We start from the raw sequence: 19,854 nt of genomic DNA, 5'->3' as shown, positions 1-19,854 counted from the left end.
ACTCCCCAAGACTTGTGAGCAGCTCTACAAGAAGAATGGGCTTCATTGCCTTAACATGAGATTGATGACATCATTCACAACACGCCCTGTCATTGTCAGGCCTATATTGTTTCCAGATGCAGCCACATCCCATACGGAACACATTGACCAGTTTCAGAATGTGTGTGCAAACCTGTTAAGTTGGAATGAATGAAGACCACCTTTGTCTATCATTATTCTTGTTGCAGTTGTTTATGCTCTGCAGTCTATACACTGTTCCTACTTTACTATCACCCGTTTATAATGTTTTGTGGCAAAATCAATGTAATCTTGCTATATTTCCATTTGTTGCTTCATTTTGGACACCAGTTTATTTAAGAATTCTTTGAGCCACACACATAGCCATGAACTTATTCCATATGCTCGTTCCTTCATTACAGACTGCAATAGGGCACTGTGTCAAATGTTTCCAGAAATCTAGAAAAATGATATCTTCATCCGTTGTTCACAGTATATCAAGTGAGAAAAGGGCAAGCTGAGTTTTGCATGAGAAATGCTTTCTAAAACCATGCTGATTCATGGACAAAAGCTTCTCAGTCTCAAGAAAGTTTATTATTTTTGAACTGAGAATATGTTCAGAGATTCTGTAGCAAACTGAAGTTAGGGATATTGGCCTGTAATTGTTTGGGTCTGTTCTTTTAACCTTCTTATATACTGGTGTTACCTGCAATTTTTCCCAGTCACTTGGGACTTTGTGCTGGGTGAGAGATTTATGATAAATGCAGGCTAGATAAGGGGCCGATGTTGTAGAGTACTCTTTGTAAAATTGGACAGGGATTCCATCCAGGCCTGGTGATTTATTTGTTTTCAAATCTTTCAGTTGTTTCTCTATGCCAGGGATGCTTACTGCTACGTCATCCATATGGGAGTCTGTCCAATGGTCAAATGATGATATGTTTGTATGACTTTTCTGAAATATGTACTTACATGTTTGACAGAAAATCTCAAACAGTACTTGATTTGTCACGTTTTCACATTAGTGCGAGGAGCGTATCCAGAAATGTAGTTGGTGTTTTCTCAATTGTGTAGCTGAGTTTTTGGTCTGAACTGTTCCTGGCACCCCTCCATCTCCCCCAATAATCACTATATGATTTTCTATACAAAGTTCATTCTCGACAGAGCCTAAACCAATGAGGCTAGCACTTTACTTAAAAATACTAGTTACCTTTATTCACATGTGAATATAGCAATATTGGTCTAGTGTTTATCTAAAAGTTCATAAAATATCATGTCGAAAACATTTCCAGAAGTATCAAGTCTCCCATATCTTATATGAGCAACGTAGTACAGTGCTCTCCCATTCAGAGGGAACAGTGATTAAATTCTCAGGCAACCATAAAGATTTATTTTTTCAGTAATTTCCCTAATTAGCTTGGTGGAAATGCAGGGGCGATTCCTTTGAAAGGAATACAGCTCAAATCCTTTTCCCATTCTTGTGAAATTTAATCTTATGCTCTGATTTCAATGATCATACTGTCAATCAGGCAAAGATCCTTAATCTTCCTTTCTTCATTTCCTATGCCTCAGGAAGATTTAAAATTATGATGAGCACCTATGATAACCAGGATCTCACACCCTGAGCTAGCACTGGTGTTTATGCTATAACAAAAGCCACAATGCCATGCTTTGTGCACATCCCAAAAGGTATTATTCCTTGCAAGAAATTCACGAGAATCATTTCCTTGGCAGAGTGAATAAAAGTTTGGCATTAGTAAAGAACTTGTAAGCTGTATATACAATGAGCAGCTGCAGTTCATCATTATCATCATCTTCCCTTCCATGAATTAGGCTATCTGCTTGTTGCATCTTCAAAAGTTATTGATGAGCCCTCCTCATTTTGAGTCCATCACAATTTCTTCATTCTCTCAGGTTGTATCTCAACAGTTGTTTTATAGCTGGATCAATAAAAATCTACTCACTAAGTGGTGCAGGAGAACACACATATATAAATGTTATGGAAATTTTGAAGTTTTCAAAGCTAGTGGCTCCTTCTTCTGGCAGAAGGATTGAAGCGGAAGGAAGAGGGATAAAGAAAAATAATTGTCAACATTTAGGAAATGGGGAGAGTTTGGAAAAGTTACCCAGAAGCCTGGGTCAGTGGAGACTTACTGAGCAGGATGAGAAGGAAAGACTGATTGATGGAGACTGCGCTGGATGAGATTTGAAAACCTACAAACTTAGCGGTAGAAGATGTGGTAATAAGGAAGACAGATATTACTGACAAAACATCATGCAAGAGTTAATAAGAGTGGAAAGACAAGTGTATTGTATGTGGTAAATGTTGGGGGCAAGGAAAAATAGGCAGTTTAGAAACTAAAAGCTATGAAAAACAAAAGATATGGAAAACTAAAAGGGAGTGAAGAAGGGAATAGTTACCGAGAAGAGATGCTGAGACCAAAGAAATTAATATAAATTAAAATCAGGTGGGTGGTGAGAACTGAGGATATATTGTGATGCCAGTTTCCAGCTGCCAAGATCTGAGATGTTAGAATCTGAAGCAAAAATCAAGATGGCACATCTGGGGAAACAGTACCCAGGGTCATGACTGTCATATAGAACATGCTCTGCAACAAGATATTGTGTATGAATGGTGGGCTCCATGTAGTTCCCAAGTCGTACAGCGACTGTAAACCATAAAATTATCAAATATGCAGCAACCAGTCACAAAACTATGTTTTATTTATTCATTTTTGCAAATTGATTTCAACTGATTGTTGAAACCATCCATTCCAAGTCAAACATTACCTGCCAACAATACTTAATTTAGGATGCAGTTACAATACTAGAAGTAGAAATAATTTCTGCATAGCCTGTACTTCCTTCTCTAGGGTTCAGAACGGAATTTTATGTTCTGGTGCAAAAGTCTGTAACAAGTTGCCAGATGATATCAGCCAGGAAAGTGGAAAACCCCTTACATTCAGCAGCAAAATGAAATAGAAGAATACCTTGCTGGTCACTCCCACAATTTATAACTCTTGGATTCAGGAATATAAATTGCATGTACTATCTCTAATATTTAACAATATTATGAGAAGGATAGTTGCTACTCACTACTTAGCAAAGATGCTGAGTCACAGTTAGGCACAACAAAAAGACTGGCAAACATTTTCAAAATTGGTTATTTTCATTGATATAATATTTGTATTAGTGACAGTGTGTGTGTGAGCTGTGCTTGTGTTAATGTTGTGTCAGTTTTCTACTTTAGAAGAAGGCCTTTAAGCTGAAAGCTCAAATGTAGAACTGTCTTCTTGTTGTGCCAGTCTGAAACTCAATGTCTCCTCTGCATGAAGAGTAGCAATATATTCTTATCATAATTCTATCATTTCCCATTCTGGATTTTCCATTTTTTAATATTTCTATTACACAGATCCTGACTTTTCCGACTGACAGAGGTTTGTTTAGAGTTACATAAATGCTTTGTTTGAAGTATCAGCTGAGTAGTAAAGGAGGAGGAGAAGTGGTTGTTTTCAAAGAAGCTGTTTCTGTCCTCACATACAAAGTAATCTCAAAGTAATTATCAAAATTATGAGTTTGAGTAGATTAATGTTAGTCATAACTTGTGGTTTGTGTACTTTACCAAAGTAACCAACAGTGAGTGCTTCTGCCTGTAAATATATATCTTGCCTCATTCCACATCCATAGATGCTTTCACCATTATGGGATTTATAAAACACAATGGGAAAATGAATGAATGAATTACTATGCTGCTAGAAGGAATTTTCAATCCTTGAATTAGGTAATCAGATAATTTGTAAGCATTTATAGTGAGATAGGTTTTTGATTTTCTTGTCAGGATTTCCACTCTCTTTCTTTATGATAAACGATATGTTTATTACAGATCATTTCACATATTACATAACCCCACTCTGCTACTCTATTTGAGAAATTTTTTGCATTTTGTATTATGGAACTCATGCTTCAACTCACTAATGTTTTATTATCAGCAACAAATGCTAACAGCTGGTAAAACTACAGAGAAATGAGACTACGAATACTAGACTCTTTAAAGAGACCTCTGAAAGATTCATGGTTATCAACTTAACAGAATATCCATACTGTTTACTGCAACTAAGTAAATAGTTTATTTACTTTAGATGCATTGTCCCAGAAAAAAATAGTAGTGAAGATATATGAAATAATTCAACACCCCTGCCCTTAGATGAACACAGTGTGATATCTTCTAAGTGGAAAACGTGTCAAACTGTGGGTGTTGATTAGTTTATCTGTGTGTCGACTCCTTTTTAATTTGTTTGCAGTCAGATCCCATGTAATTTTACACACAGTGTTTGATTTAGTGTTTAGCTATTAATTTCTACTTCTGGTACCAGTAGGCCACTTTTAGTTGTTTCAAATTACATAATATTAGACAGAGATTTGAACTATTTGCTGTGAACCAGCTGGGTATCTGCTGGTAGAAGTGAGAGCTGCACTTCCTTGCTGGCTTATCTCTGTTGTGAATTTAACAACTTTGGTAAATGGCCATTTTCTTTTTGTACTAATAAATATAAAACTTGGTATGTTTTGTTAATAATCACTCTCTTTCAGCAGTTTTAATCCAAGAACATCACAATGATGATATTCTAGAACTGATGACATCAGACAACTGGATGTAGTGGTTTAAGTTACTACAGATATGTTCAAAGGGCACACATGTTAAGCCTGCAGAGTGAACTATTGCTGTTTACATACACTTATGATACAGGCAACATGAAAAGAAGTTGAATCAGAGTTGAAATTGCAGTTGTCATACCAGTGATAATCCCAGCACAAATGGTTCCAATGAAAGGAGTTTTAAATCTGTGATGTACCTTTCCCAAGAATGGAAATAGCAAACGGTCTTCAGACATAGCATAGATTATCCGTGGAAGTGGAAACATTGCTCCAAGGAAGCTGAAACAGATGTGATCAACAATCTAAATCATTTTCTTAAAGTGCACTCTGTCTCATTTACAGTTTTAGCAATTTAATTTTTTTTAAATGGCCAGTTGTAAGTAGGGAAAAAATTAACAGATTTGTCTATTTTTAAGCTGTATTGCTACTCTCTAATGAATTAATGTATGTAAAGTCTGGAACTGCAAATTCGTTTCATGATACATCTATTTCGGATTACTTAGATTTTGTTGGTTCTCATGATATCTTCAATCTCAGTGACCAAGTGACATGAGACAATTATTAGCACACTGGACTGGTATTCATGAGGCTTATAATCCCAGTTTGGGTATCATGATTTCGTTTTCCTGTGGTGTCCCTAAATCAATTGCGTGGCTTCAGAAGATGAAGGGGTGGGGGAAGAAAGGAAGTGGATAACTTTCCTCCCCATCATGGTACTACTTGAGTTTATGGTGTGTCTCTAATGTTCTCACTGTCAATTCAATGTAAAACACCAACATTCATTTCTTCATTCCAGTGGCTAAAATTTCTTTTGAAAACATCTTTGTCTCCACCATACCCCTGGACAGCATTTCATAATCTGTCTCTCTCTAGTTGCAATTATAATTTTTTTGAATGATTTCTAATGCCTATTTAAAAACCAATGTCATTTTTGAGCAGCAATACAACTTAGATGCAAGCAACAAATTGTTTTATCACCATCTAAATGTAAGCAGCAACATTTTATATTTCACTCCATTAAAATATAGTTATCAATGTGTGAAGTGTAAAAAGTCTATAAAAAGCAGTTACTTTTTCTTTTAAAACTGAAGTAATCTAATGATAATAACTGCAAGGAGGAGAAAAATGCAATGCAGATTTTTATTGCATACCTTGCTCCAAGACCAAATATTGCTCCCACACTTACGATCCATGCTGCCCAGTCCCAACCAACCTCTTGAAATGCATATGATAGTGGGGCACTTGTATCCTAAAACAGAAAATCTTACATTTTATTCACTATACTTTCTGATGGCTGAAGTAGAACTGGTTTCATTAGTCCCATCGTTATAAAATATTAAACACGTTTGTATATTTCTTATTTCCCTCACAGTCACATTAAATTGTTAGTGGACAAGAAACAGTCATAAGCTGTTAAATAATAAAACAATACTCAACCAATTTACCTGTTGGTAGTAGGGAAGCATAAGGGTAAGCACCGATGAAATTCCAAAGTAGTAACAAAAGACAATAAACAGCGAGATTATAATAGACAAAGGAATGTTTCGCTTCGGATTTAGAGCTTCCTCTCCTGAAAGAAAGGAGATGTTAATGAGACATATAGCTTAATTTTGTGAAAAATCACTAGCAAAACTTTTACTCACCTGTTGTAGCTACAGCATCAAAGCCAACAAAAGCATAAAAACAAGTCGCTGCTCCTTTGATAATTCCAGCAATTCCAAATGGTACATATCCACCTTCACCACCATAATAAATGTCAGGTATTTCATTCTTTTGTATTTGCCAGTTATCTATATTACCTTTAAAGAGAATAAACTTTTTTGGTGAATTACACTACAATATTGAGAGCATATTGTTAATATGTTTAAGTATGAGAAAATATTTATCACTTTATACATGCAAAATATTTTCATATTGTTTTGCAAGAAAATTCTGGTAGGACCTAAATACCTTAGCAGTAAAGAAGACCACTCACTGAAAAGCGGAAGCATGGAGTTGTCATCAGGCACACACCATAAAGAAAAAAATCTTATTAACTTTTGGAGTAAACCCTTGTGTGTGTGTGTGTGTGTGTGTGTGTGTGTGTGTGTGTGTGTGTGTGTGTGTGTGTGTGTGTGTGTATACAGCTTTCAGATTAGCTTAAACACAAAAACAGACAACAATATGTTCACTTTTATCTGTTGACACTTCTGAATTGTTCATTCCCTACCTTACTACCCTTGACATTATGGAAACAGGCCTCTTGTGATACAGATTCTGTCAATTAATTTGCCACAAGTTTTTTGGATGCTTTGCACCTTGACAGTAATGTTGAATCTATAATGGGTCACCCTCCTATGAAATTAACTTTTTTCAATAGTAAAACCAATACCACTTATACTATTGAGTCTTGTATGGGTAAACATTATATCAGCTGTCTAACTGAATGAACTTCATATGATTTTGTATATGATGTGTTATGTTTCAGACTAAAACATGTAAAAAGTACTCTGTATGTGCAGTTAAAATTACTCTTCCTTTAAAAGTATTTGAAATTATGAAATTTCTGGTATACTTAAAGTTCATATTATTAATTGCACAATCTAATGGTAATTATTAAAATTAATTCTGGACCCATTTATAAAATAATGATATAAATCAGTAAAGATTATTTTTGTGTCAAGAAAGTTTGTATACTCTTTTAGTTTGTAAACTCTTTGCAATGTGGTAAGTACCACAGAAAGTTGGTAGTGGTGGGCATGGCTTTGATGGAATCAGACATGTTTTTGATTGTGTCACCAATAATGAAATTTGTGGCATGATAGAAGTGGAAATTGTTAAGTTGGTGTGATTTAGATGAATGGGATAAAATAAAAAGATATTCATAGGAAACAGGCAAATCTTCATCAGTTATTTCATCTTCACAAACCCAGAATATTATAAAATTTCAGCTGTCAGAATGTACCCCTAGAAACAACAAGAATTAGAGCCAACAACAAGAAGAGAAAATAAAGACAAGTAAAAAGTTCTTTTTTGTATATCTTACACTTCTTGAAGCTTCCAAAATGTTTACAAAGAGAGAGAATTTTAATAGTGATGTGTGGGAGGGTAAGATTACAAGTCCGTCTATGCAAAAAGATCTGTTAAATTATATGAGGGTCATTCATAAGTCACGGTAACTATGGTATGTCATGTGAACATGTGGCATCACCGTAATCATAGTAAATACATTCAAAAGCCCATGACAAACATTACCAAAATCAACCAACAGATTGTAACCACTTGTGAGGGTTGCTCAGTACCAGTGTTTGAAACTATTCAGTGTGATGTTGGCCATTCTGCGAGATGGATCCTCAGTTCATGCAGCATCAACATTCATTCACAACTGAGGAAAACATTGTGTGGGAAAGTGGGAGATGATTGCAAACAGGGTGAATGTTCTCGCAGCATTTTGGCATTAATGGCAATGCCAGTGACATTCAGTGCCATCCCCATCATTGGAAATCCTGTGTGCATGTGCTGAGGGTCTATTTTGAATCACAGTAGTTGATTCTGATTCATTTTTGTCCCATTTGTACTCATTCACAATACATTTACACAAAGTTACAATGTGTGTGCTTCATTTCAACCTTTACTGTTACCACCTGTACTAGAACTATTTTGTGTTGGGACTCTGATACACACTGCCATACCAGCTCAGTGCACATCACAGAATTCTCATGTTGCCACATTATCACAAGATTTACCATAGTTGCCATGATTTATGGAATGACCCTCATACTGGATCGTCCAATTCAGAATGACATCCTACCACAAGAACTTAGAACTATTCCCATTACCATACATTATTGTGTCACAAAATTGTTGACACTAACACTCATAATTCTGTTGCTAGCAACAGGTAAGCAAGCACCACACACACACACACACACACACACACACACAACTGCCAACTCCAGCATCTGGGGCTGGAGTTGGCGGTTGTGTGTACATGAAGTGTGCTTGCTACTGTGTGTGTGTGTGTGTGTGTGTGTGTGTGTGTGTGTGTGTGTGTGTGTGTGTGTGTGTGTGTACATCTTGCTTTACTGATGAAGGTTGTGGTGAAAAGCTATATGTGAGAATCTTTTAATCATTCCTGTCTGCAAGTTGATGTGTCTTCGTTCCGAAAAGTAGCAATCTATCTTTTCCTACATTGATGACATTCCTGTCTGGAGTTTACATTGTAGGAAAGTATGTTGGTACCCATGGCACAGAAGTATAGCCCACCTTGTGAGCAGGAAAACACAACAGAGGCTGAGTGATGACAGCCACTGATGCTCTGAATGGCAGCCTTTCATTGTTTGTCACAGGCCAAGATACAAAATTCCAGTTCTTAGTAGACATGGGTGCAGATGTATTAGGCTACCTGTCTGCCCATCTGCCACCTCATAAGTGTGGTGGTTACCATTTCTTTGCAGTCAATGGCTTTACAACAGTTACGTATGGTCTTACCGCATTAGTGTTAAACTTAGGCCTATGATTCGGTTGGCCATGATGTCATGGTAAACATCACACATTTTACATTAGGAGCAGATTTTCTATCATTTTATGGACTTTTGTCCAACCTCTGGCATCAATGCCTGCTGGACACTAGCACAAACTTAGCTAGCAGACAACTAGTACGTCGTGTGAAGATGCTGGCATCCGCATGATAACTGGTAACTGAAGATACTCCAATTAATTGAATTTATGAAAACGTTTCCCAGGATCATGTGTCAAGCTCCTATGTTAGCTCCCTTGCACAACATTTTGACCACACCTGGGCCACCTCTTTGTTTGACCACATTATTTAATGCCCCAGAAACTGAAAGTGATTAAACAAGAATTCACATCCATGCTTGCACAGGTTATCTGGAACCTGTCAAGTAGCAGTTGGGCATCTCCCCTCCATATAGTATAAAAAAAGGACAATGGATAGCATACTTGTGGAGACTATTGACAGATAAATGCAAGAATGAGTCTAGATAGTATCCTATACCACACACTGAGGATTCCATGTCCAATGTCTACAGAAAGAGGATATTTTCTATGCTGGACCCCGTTAGACCTTTTTACCAGATATCTGTGGCACCAGATGATGTTCCCAAGGCACATGTATGCATGCCTTTTGCGTTGTTCGAATTCACCCACATGCCTTTTGGACATTCCAAATAATTATGGACAAGGTTACACATAACTTGGATTATTGCTTTGTATGAGGGTTGAATGAAAAGTAATGCCACCACCTTCATTAATTGGGTTTGTATGGGAATATTTTAATAAATCAAATGCAGAAATAATCCTTAGAATGTGATCTTTAATTATCAATTTTCCACATAATCACAAGCCAATTGGATACATTTCTGCCAATGATGAACAAGTTTTCTGAAGCCATCATGGAAGAAGTCAGCACTCTGTTTCCAAACCACAGTCTCACAGTTCTCTCAACATCTTCATCAGAAGCATAATGATGTCCTTGCAGATCGTTTTTCATTACCAGGAACAGATGGAAGACAGATAGTGCTATATCTGGACTGTATGGAGGATGCCTTACGGTGGTGAGAATCAGTCTCTGAAGTTCTGCTGTGGTGACAAGTGAAGTGCATGGTTTGGCATTGTTGTGTTGCAGGAAAACATTTCTCTTTTTCTTTCAGACTCTTGTTAGCCATCATTCCGAGTTCGCGGCATTGTGATGTAATGCTCTGAATTTATTGTTGTTTCACGATCAAGGAAATCAACATGGATAACACCATCTGCATCCCAGAACACTGTGGCCATGATTTTTCCAGCTTAGGGCTGCATCTTGAATTTCTTTTTCTGAGGGAAGTCTTTGTGTCGATATTCCATAGACTGACATTTCGTCTCTGGGTTGTAATGGTGTATCCATGTTTCATCTCCTGTCACAACTGAATGAAGAAAGGCATCACCTTCATTCTTATAATGTGAGAGCTGTTCCTGGCAAATTTCAAGTCTGTGTGCTTTCATTTCAGGAGTCAGCATTTGGGGTGCCCATGGTGCACACATCTTCTGATAGCCAAGCAAAGTAATAATGTGACCCACACATTCTTGTGATATGCCAATTGTGCTTGCAGTTTCTCTCTGAGTGATCAATCTGTCAACATTTTGCTTGTGAAACATGGTAGTTGCTGCTGTCACAGGACATCCAACTCTTCGCTTATCATACAGGTCAGATGTTCCCACCTCAACATCTTTAAACTTACTTGCCCAGTAACGCACAGTACTTACATCAACAGTCACCATAAACTGCTTTCATTCTGTGATGAATCTCCTTTGGGGTGACGCCTTCTGCTGCCAGGAATTCTATGACTGTACGTTGCTTAAATAGCATTGATTGATTGTCTGTGCAGGGTTCCATACTTTACACTGTAACAATACAACTGTTCAATACTAAGGCTGCCCTCCAACTGGAGCTGTAGAGAAGAGGCTTTAGAACAAGCCAGTACCTGCCTTATACCAATGCTGCCAACTGCTGAAGAGTTGGAGGCATTACTTCTCAGTCAACCCTCGTGTAGATAGATGATGTTTTGGTCATTTCATACTTAGAATCTGAGCATCTGTCACACTTATGATAACTCTCTAACCCTCTACACAAGCATGGGCTCATTATTAACCCACTCAATCGTGCCCTTGGGCATCAGATATTCAGTTTGTTGTCTATACTACTAATGTTTCTTGGCTGTACTACTACTGCTCAAGGAATTTGGCAATGAAAAGAGAAGTTAGATGCAATACTTGGTTTCCATGACCTACAACAATTAAGGAACTATGATGCTTTCTCAGAGTCAGAAACTTTTGTTGTTATTTCATCCACAATCAGGCCCTCCTAGCTGCATCACTAAACAATTTCATACGAGGCAAACCAAGACCAAAGGATAAACCTCAGTGGAAATCAGAAGCTGAAATGACATTTTCTGACTTGAAAACTGCTATCACTGAAGTAGCACTCTTGGTGCATGCAGTACCACAAGCACAACTTGCAGTGATGGTTGATGCTTCTGCCTCCACAATTGATGCGGCACTACAATAATGTGTTGATGGACACTGCGTAACACCTCCTTGGTTCAGTTTACAGTGATAAAAGGTATAGAAAGAGTAATTCAAAATTCAGAATAGAATTTTTAGAGGGAGAAAATAGTGTAGAATCAGAGTTCAGTAATTGCAGATCAAAATGGTAGTGTATCAGCAAGTAGTTTAACGTCTAAATACAGAAAAGCCACGGAAGCTCCTTCATGGAGAAGGCAGTGATGTTAAACTCTTGTGATGAAAAACCTGTAAAAAGCCCTGATCGCCATTATTGCTGCCTTTTTTTCCTTGATTGTTTCGTTAAACGACGGAGAACCCGCGTCATTCAGTGAGACAATAATTAGATTGGACTTTATCATGTTAAGATTCACGATAAACTGTTAGAATATTACGGAGATTAAAAGTGATGTAGTGTACAATCTCTGACTGTTGGTAGCAACGGAGTATTAAGGGGATTTTAGGACTTTAGTGCTAGATTGGAACTTTACAGACATATAGATGACAGAAACTCAAATTATCTGCTGATACAAGTGAGTTCAGAGGTACCGGTATTCAGATATTAACGTGTGGACTTTTGAAAGTGTCATGTGCTGTTAGTTGCTAATCTGTACATAGAGCGCCTGCATATCAGCATTTGCAGACTATTTAGATTCCTCCAGGATAGGAACCTTTTAAATAGACCATCCACCACCATCTTAATCCTTGAATATAGAGTGAAAGTGAAATACAAGAGTGTTGTACTTATTTCATTTACCTAGTACTAATCAGTGAAGGTTTTACAGAACAAAAGCTATTCAGCAGTAAGTCAGCACCATCTAGCGGAAAGCGTAGGCATTAACTAACATGCTAACTGAAGTGAACGTTTACATGTTTTACGGACTGCTTAATATGAACTATTGTGACTCTTTGACGTCCCCAGTCCCTCCGAAAGGTGGCACAGGCTGTCTTAATCATAAAAGAGGAGAGTTTACAAGACTCACAGTAATAGCAAAACACAAGGCCCACACCTCATCGGAGAGTCGTCGCTGTCACATCGGGAAGTAAAGCCGGAAAACCTACCGACGATACGTATCTACGAGCAGACGTCAACGTGGAGTACCTAAAAAGGGAACCACAAGAGAGTTGGGGATGCTTCAACTGGCAACCACTAGCCTTCTTCAGCAAAAAGTTATCACCTTCACAGCAAAATTTGTCATCCTATGACCATGAGCTGTATGCTGCCCATGCATTCATCAGAAAGTTCTGAGACTTGTTGGAGGGACAGCAGTTCATTTTGGTGATGGATCACAAGCCACTATTGTATGCTTTCCAACAGTGCCCAAAGAAACCTTCACCATGACAGCTTCGACATCTTGATTTCATCAGTCAACTTACTACCAACATCATCCCCACTGAAGGTGAACTGAACATACCAGCTATCATGTTCTTGTGCATATAATCTATTTCTGAAGCAATTGACTTTGAAGTTCTCATGCAACACAACAATCAGACAATGAATTACATGATTTGTTGATGCAGCCATTACGCTTGTTGCTCCACTGCATTGCACTACCATCATCAGCTGTCCAGTTGCATTGCAATGTTACTATTTGTGACTACCAAGTTCTGTCAAAAGGCAATCATGTTCCTGAACAGTATTTTGCACACTGTGATTAGAACCACAACAAACATGGTGAAGCAAGTGTTCATCCAGCTGCATATGACAGGAATTGTAAGTAATTCATATGATAATGCTTGGCCTGTCAATGCAATACTATTAGAGTACATGTCAGGTCACCACTAGGAAGGTTCATCTCTCCAAATCTACAATTTGAACATATCTGTATAGCTCTCAGAGGACCTCTTCTGCCATTGGAAGGATACAAGGATACACTTACTGTCTCACAGCTACAGACCGCTATATATGCTGGCCTAAGATATTCCCAGTAACTGATATAACCACTGAAACTGTCGTGACCACATTCTTTCATGAGTGGATCACCAATTTCAGCATACCCTCGCAGATCACAAATCACCAGGGAAGGCAGTTTAAATTATATCTCTTCAAAGCACTCTCTGTCTTACTCAGCATGAATTAAATCAGGACTACAACATATCACCTAGTGCCAAACAGCTTAGTTAAGCATATGCACCACCAACTCAAAGTGTTGTTACAAAGCCACAGTTTGCAATGATGACCTATGTGTTTTCCTGCAAGAAGACCTCCAGGCAACTACTGTGGAGCTCATGTGTGGTCAACCTATATGCCTTCCTGGTGCATGCTAACACAGTGTACAAGATGAATCCATTGACCCCCAACAGTTTGTGAATAACCTGCACACACAAATATCACACCTATGTCAAGTGCCACCAAGGGCAAGCTGAAACTCCACCCATTTGTGTTTGGCAAGCTACTTGATTGTCACTACATTTTCATCCAACATGATGCAGTGCACAAGCCACTTCAGCCACCCTAAGATGGATGATACTGTGTAGTTAGCAGGCACAACAGAGTATTCACTGTCATCATAATGGGCACACCCATGGCTGTCAACATCAACAGACTTAATCCTGCCTTTCGTATAATCACCACAGGTCGTGAACCATTAGTACCCACTCATGCAGAGTGGAGCAGCCACAATGGTTGTCAGACTCTACCATTAAGAAACTAGCAGCTACTACTACACAACCGTTGTCAATTGATCTGGACAACACATCAATTCAAAGAGAAGTAGTGAAATTTATCCAAGCTACTGCACTGTGTGTGTGTGTGTGTGTGTGTGTGTGTGTGTGTGTGTGTGTGTGTGTGTGTGTGTGTCATGTAGTGCTATGTGCAAGTGAAGGCTCCACGCAAGATCATCTTTGGCTCAGCCTATGATCTTTGTTTACTCTCTGTTTTTCCTGATATATTATTCTGTTGTTTTGAAGTTGTTGGAAGAGCAGCTGAATGGAATAGATGGTGTCTTGAAAAGAGATTATAAGATGAACATCAATAAAAGTAAAAGAAGGGTAATGGAATGTAGTCATAATAAATCAGGTGATGCTGGGGGAATAAGATTAGGAAATGAGAGACTGAAGGTAATTTTGTTGTTCGAGCAGCAAAATAACTGATAATAAATAAAAGTATAGAAGATACAAATTGCAGACTGGCAATAGCAATGAAAGAATTTCTGAGAAAGAGGGATTTATTAATGTGTAGTATCAATTTAAGTGTTAGAAACTCTTTTCTGAAGGTATTTATTTGAAGTGTAGCTTTGCATGGAAGTGAAACATGGACAATAGGCAATTATGACATGAATAAGAGTAAAGATTTTAAAATGCAGTGCTGCAGAATAATGCTGAAGATTATATAGGAAGATTTAATAGCAAATGAGGAGGTACTGAACCAAATTGGAGGAAAAGGAAATTTATGACACAACTTGCCTAAAACAAGAGATCAGTTGGTAGGACACAACCTGATGCATCAAGGAGTCATCAGTTTGGTGATGGAAAGAAGTGTAAGGCATTGTTGAGGGAGAGAAAAGCTTTGTAGCGATGTTGGTCACCAGCCGAAACAGATGTCAGTTAATCAGCTGATCATCCATCAGATGTCAACAGGATTCACGCACTGACTGCCAGGAGCACTGTGAAATGCTTTCTCCATGTTGCAGTGCATACTCCATGAATTTAATTATTTGCTTTGACTTTTTTAGTATTCCTGTTATGTTTTCCTCACTTAGCTACCAAAAAACTGGCAATTTTCGTTGCAATGGAAATATTTCATAATGTTTTTCCCACTGTTATGTGAGCTTAAAATAAACTTCTTGTCTAAATAGAATATTGAACAGAATTATGCATCATGTGTATCATATTCTCACTGCGCACAAGAACATGATAATGATATTGCAAGCACAACACACACAACTTGCGACATCGGTGACCCCAATGTGATTGCAGGTAGAGAGAGGATAAATCAGCAGCACAGATGGTTAGCAGCAAACTTGAAGGATCAGAAATTGGTGTGCCAACCACATCAAGATTGGCTTTTCAGCTACCACTGTTTTGGCCTCACAAGCTGGCATTATGATTTGCACAAGTGGAAGTGAGTTTCATCTGTGCCAGAGTGGCCACCAACTACACTAAGTTCAAACTGGTGGTCAGTCAGTTGGATCATTGTTATGTAGCTGAGATTCAAAATATTATAACTTCACCTCCAAACATGGAATCACATGCAAAATTAAAGACTGAATTAATATGAAGAGTGTCCACTTTGCAGGAAGAACAAGTATGGCAAATTCTCACACAAGAGGATGTTGGTGACAGAAAACCATTACAGTACCTCTGTCATTTAGGAATCAAGGTTGATGTGCTCACGGTGCCTGATTCATTTTTACGCATGTTGTGCAGCAGCCATCTGCCAGCACAGGTGAAGGCCATTATAGCATAGCAAACGGACATGTCGTTAGATACCATTGCAGACCTGGCACATTGAATTCAAGACACCATCATGCAGACCCCCTGCCCTGTAATTATGATGGTGTGTAACAGCACCTAGGTAGTAACATGGTCAGATTAAGACAGTCTCATGAGCAAGGTCAATGTGCTGAGTAAGCAGATGGGCAAACTACTCTCAGGTACACTAGAGGATGTTTCTGTAGAAGATCTAGAAGTTCTTTCTCAGAGAACTCTGCCATGGCTGAAGATTCAACCTGGGCAGACATGTGTTGGCACCACAGGAAATTAAGAGATCAGATGCAAAAGTGTACTTTGCCTTGTATCTTTCTCAACTGTAAGTGACAGGCAGAAGTAATCACTCCAGACTGTCAGTCGCCATCCTTGCATCTCTTTATGACAGATCACAAGACAGAATGCACATTTTTGGTGGTCATGGGTTTTGACTTAAGTACTTTGTCATGGACCCAGTTACACAAGTATCAATCAGCCACCTTGTTTTGCATTTCAGCAGCTGATAATTCCACCACCAGCACATCAAATTGTACATGGGATTACATCATGCCTTGAAGCGGAATTTCACCGTGGCGTACATAACGGAGCTGATTTCTTAGCGGATTATCAACTGCTGCTGGACGTCACCAATGCCAACCTAATAGAAAACATCATGGAACTATCTGCCAATGGATTCTGATGTAGCGTGGCATTAAATGATGCCAAATTGATCTAGTCAAAGAGTGATGAGTATACCATACTTTTAGAACAATTCCTGGCTATCACAAGGCCTCCTGGGACCCCAGAAAAGGTATGTCACAACGCTGTACATTATATCAATACTACCGGAGGCCCTCTGATCAATTTAATACAATGTTGAAGGAAGGCCTCATTCACCAATCTTGTATGCCTTGGTCGTAACCCCTCATTTAGTGCAAAATAAATAAATAAATGCTTCATGGCATCCTTGTGGTGACTACCAATCCTCGAATGTTAGGACAATACTGGAGCGGTACCCTGCTCCCTTCTTGAAGGATTATAACTACACATTATGTCAAAAACAAGTGTCTAGCATATTACATTGCTCAAAGGCACATACATGGATTCCTGTTGCCAAAAGAGACATCTCGAAAGCAGCTATTATAATGCCATTTGGTCTGTTTGAAAGCCTGTTTATGATGTTTGGATTGAGAAATGCTGTCCAGATGTAGCAAAGATTTATAGATTCATTTTGCAAGGCTTCCAGTGTTGTTTAGCATATGTTGATGATATACTCATCTTTTCAGTGACCCCAGCATCTGATTGAGGTATTTAAATGCCTTGACGAATATAGAGTAGTGTTGAACATCTCAAAGTGTGTTTTTGGTCAGACAGAAGTTACCTCTTTAGGCCACTGGATTTCAACTAAGGGATCACTGCCACCACCAGAAAAAGTAGGGGCTATATTGAGTATTCCATGGCCAGAAACTGCTAAAGGAGTGCGACAATTCTTGGGAGTCCTTAATTTCTACCGATGTCAAATGGTTCAAATGGCTCTGAGCACTATGGGACTTAACTTCTGAGGTCATCAGTCCCCTAGACTTAGAACTACTTAAACCTAACTAACCTAAGGACATCACGCACAACCATGTCCGAGGCATGCAAACCTGTGACCGTAGCAGCAGCTCAGTTCTGGACTGAAGTGCCTAGAACCTATCAGCCATAGCGGCTGGCTACTGATGTCACCTAACTCCGGGAGCCTCTTACTGCAGCTTTAACTAACCCTAAGGTTAAAGGCAAAACACTGATACTGTGGACAGAAATGATGAAAAATGTGTTCGAAGTGGCCTAGAAAAATATAGCAGATGCAACTCTTCTTGCACAACCAGCTTTGGAAGCACCTCTCACGCTGGTAGTGGATGCTAGGCAGATGGCAATCAGTGCTGCCTTGTAACAATATGTAGACGGAGTGTGGTAGCCTCTCACATTCTTTTCACGAAAGCTATCTCCTGTGCAGCAGCAATGGAGCACATACAACCACGAATTATATGTGATTTATGAGTCCATTTAATACTTCCATACACATTGGAAGTTAGAGTTTTTGTCATTTTTACAGACCATTAACCTGTCACCTATGCCTTTTGGCAAAATAATGACAAATATTCTCCAAGACAATATAATCAACTGGAGTTCATCGCACAATTTACTACTGATGTTCGGAATATATCGGGAATCAACAATGTCGCTGTAGACAATCTATCCCCGATGAGCAGTGTCATGAAGACTGTAGATTTTGCACAGCTAACCCAAGCACAGGACTCTGACCTGGAGCTTTGAGACTGTTCACAAGATGCCATGGCATCCATCCATGACATTCGGAAAGTCTCTGTACGTCTGTTTTTTCTTTTCTTTTCTTTTTTTTTTTTTTTTTTAATATTCGAATTTGAAATGTGTATGCAATCAAAAATTCCACCAGTTGTGAGGTGCAGTCTGTGAAATGATTTTTATTGGCAAAAAGCCTAAAACCTATAGAAATTTATCATGAACTGTGCGAAGTGTATGGAAACAATGTAATGAGTGAATGTCCCGTCCAGAAATGGTGCATTTAGTTAAAAATGGCCAAACCAATGTTCATGATGTAGAGAAGAGTGGATGCCCGGGCATTATGACTGATGAACTTGTCACTAAAGTTGATGAAATGATTTCGTGAAAACCATCACTTCACAATAACTGAGCTTCCAGTTTATTTTCTACAGTTTTCATGGACTTTGTTGCTTGAAATTGTCACTCAAAAGCTAGGCTACCACAAATTTTGTGCACGATGGGTGCCCAAAATGTTTACAGAGCACCATAAAGAACAGCGAATGGGGGCAACATTGACATTTCTAGATGCCTACCACAAACATGGTGATTCATTACTGGATAGAATCTAACTGGTGATGAGACTTGGGTGAAACACATCAATTGTGAGACAAAATTACAGTCCATGGTGTGGGGGCACACAAGCTCTCCCGAAAAACCAAGAAAATGTTTGCAAGCCTTGTCAGTAAGGAAGTTGGTGGTGACAGTGTTTTGGGATAGGCAAGGTGTGCTTCTTATTGATTTTCTCAAATGTGGAGCAATCAAAAATTCTGCCCAGTACTGTCAAACTTTGCACAGCCTTAGAAGAGCAGCTAAAAACAAACACCAGGGCAAGCTGTAGTCTAAAATTTTGTTTTTGCACAACAATGCCGACCTCACACAGGAAACTGCACTAAAGAACTTCTTAATTCATTCAAATGGGAAATTTACCCTCATCTGCCCTACAGCCCTAATCTTGCACCAAGTGAAATCCACTTGATTCCCAAGATGAAGAACTGGCTTGCAATGCAGCACTTTGGTGATGACGTGGAACTCCAGGCAGGCATGACCTACTGGCTGAAGTCTCAAGCAGCATAATTTTATGATGAAGGTCATTCAAAGCTCGTCCGCCACTATGATAAGTGCCTCAGTGTGTTTGGTGGCTATGTGGAAAAGTAGTACACCACTCGATCTTTCAGATGTATATAATAAAATGTATTTCTTGCAATTAGTTTCCTTTAATGCCAAAATTTCCCTACTTTCTGAATACCCCTTGTATATTGTGAGATTTCAACTGGGAAAACTTGCCCAATCATTCTCATGGCACTACACAAGCAAGCCTTAAAAAGTCTATATAATTTATGTCACCTTCGGGTGAAGGCAACGATTAGACTAATAGTTAGTCGTTTCGTATGACCTGGAATAGAAAGAAGACTGTCA

The 19,854-nt window shown here is 38.6% G+C and overlaps 1 protein-coding gene across 1 annotated transcript in view; it reads right to left on the bottom strand.

The window, feature by feature from the left end:
- LOC126353930 (cationic amino acid transporter 3-like) overlaps positions 1-19,854 on the bottom strand; it is a 122,105-nt gene that overhangs the window by 60,848 nt on the left and 41,403 nt on the right. Inside the window, exons 6-9 of the mRNA XM_050003191.1 lie at positions 6,294-6,449; positions 6,096-6,220; positions 5,802-5,899; positions 4,790-4,929 (exon numbers count right to left, since the gene is read on the bottom strand). Of these exons, the coding sequence (XP_049859148.1) occupies positions 4,790-4,929; positions 5,802-5,899; positions 6,096-6,220; positions 6,294-6,449 (519 nt within the window). The remainder of the gene's footprint in view (positions 1-4,789; positions 4,930-5,801; positions 5,900-6,095; positions 6,221-6,293; positions 6,450-19,854) is intronic.

This window comes from Schistocerca gregaria, chromosome 3, assembly GCF_023897955.1.
Source record: "Schistocerca gregaria isolate iqSchGreg1 chromosome 3, iqSchGreg1.2, whole genome shotgun sequence".
Taxonomy (NCBI): Eukaryota; Metazoa; Arthropoda; class Insecta; order Orthoptera; family Acrididae; genus Schistocerca; species Schistocerca gregaria.
This window is presented reverse-complemented; position numbering and strand designations above follow the sequence as displayed.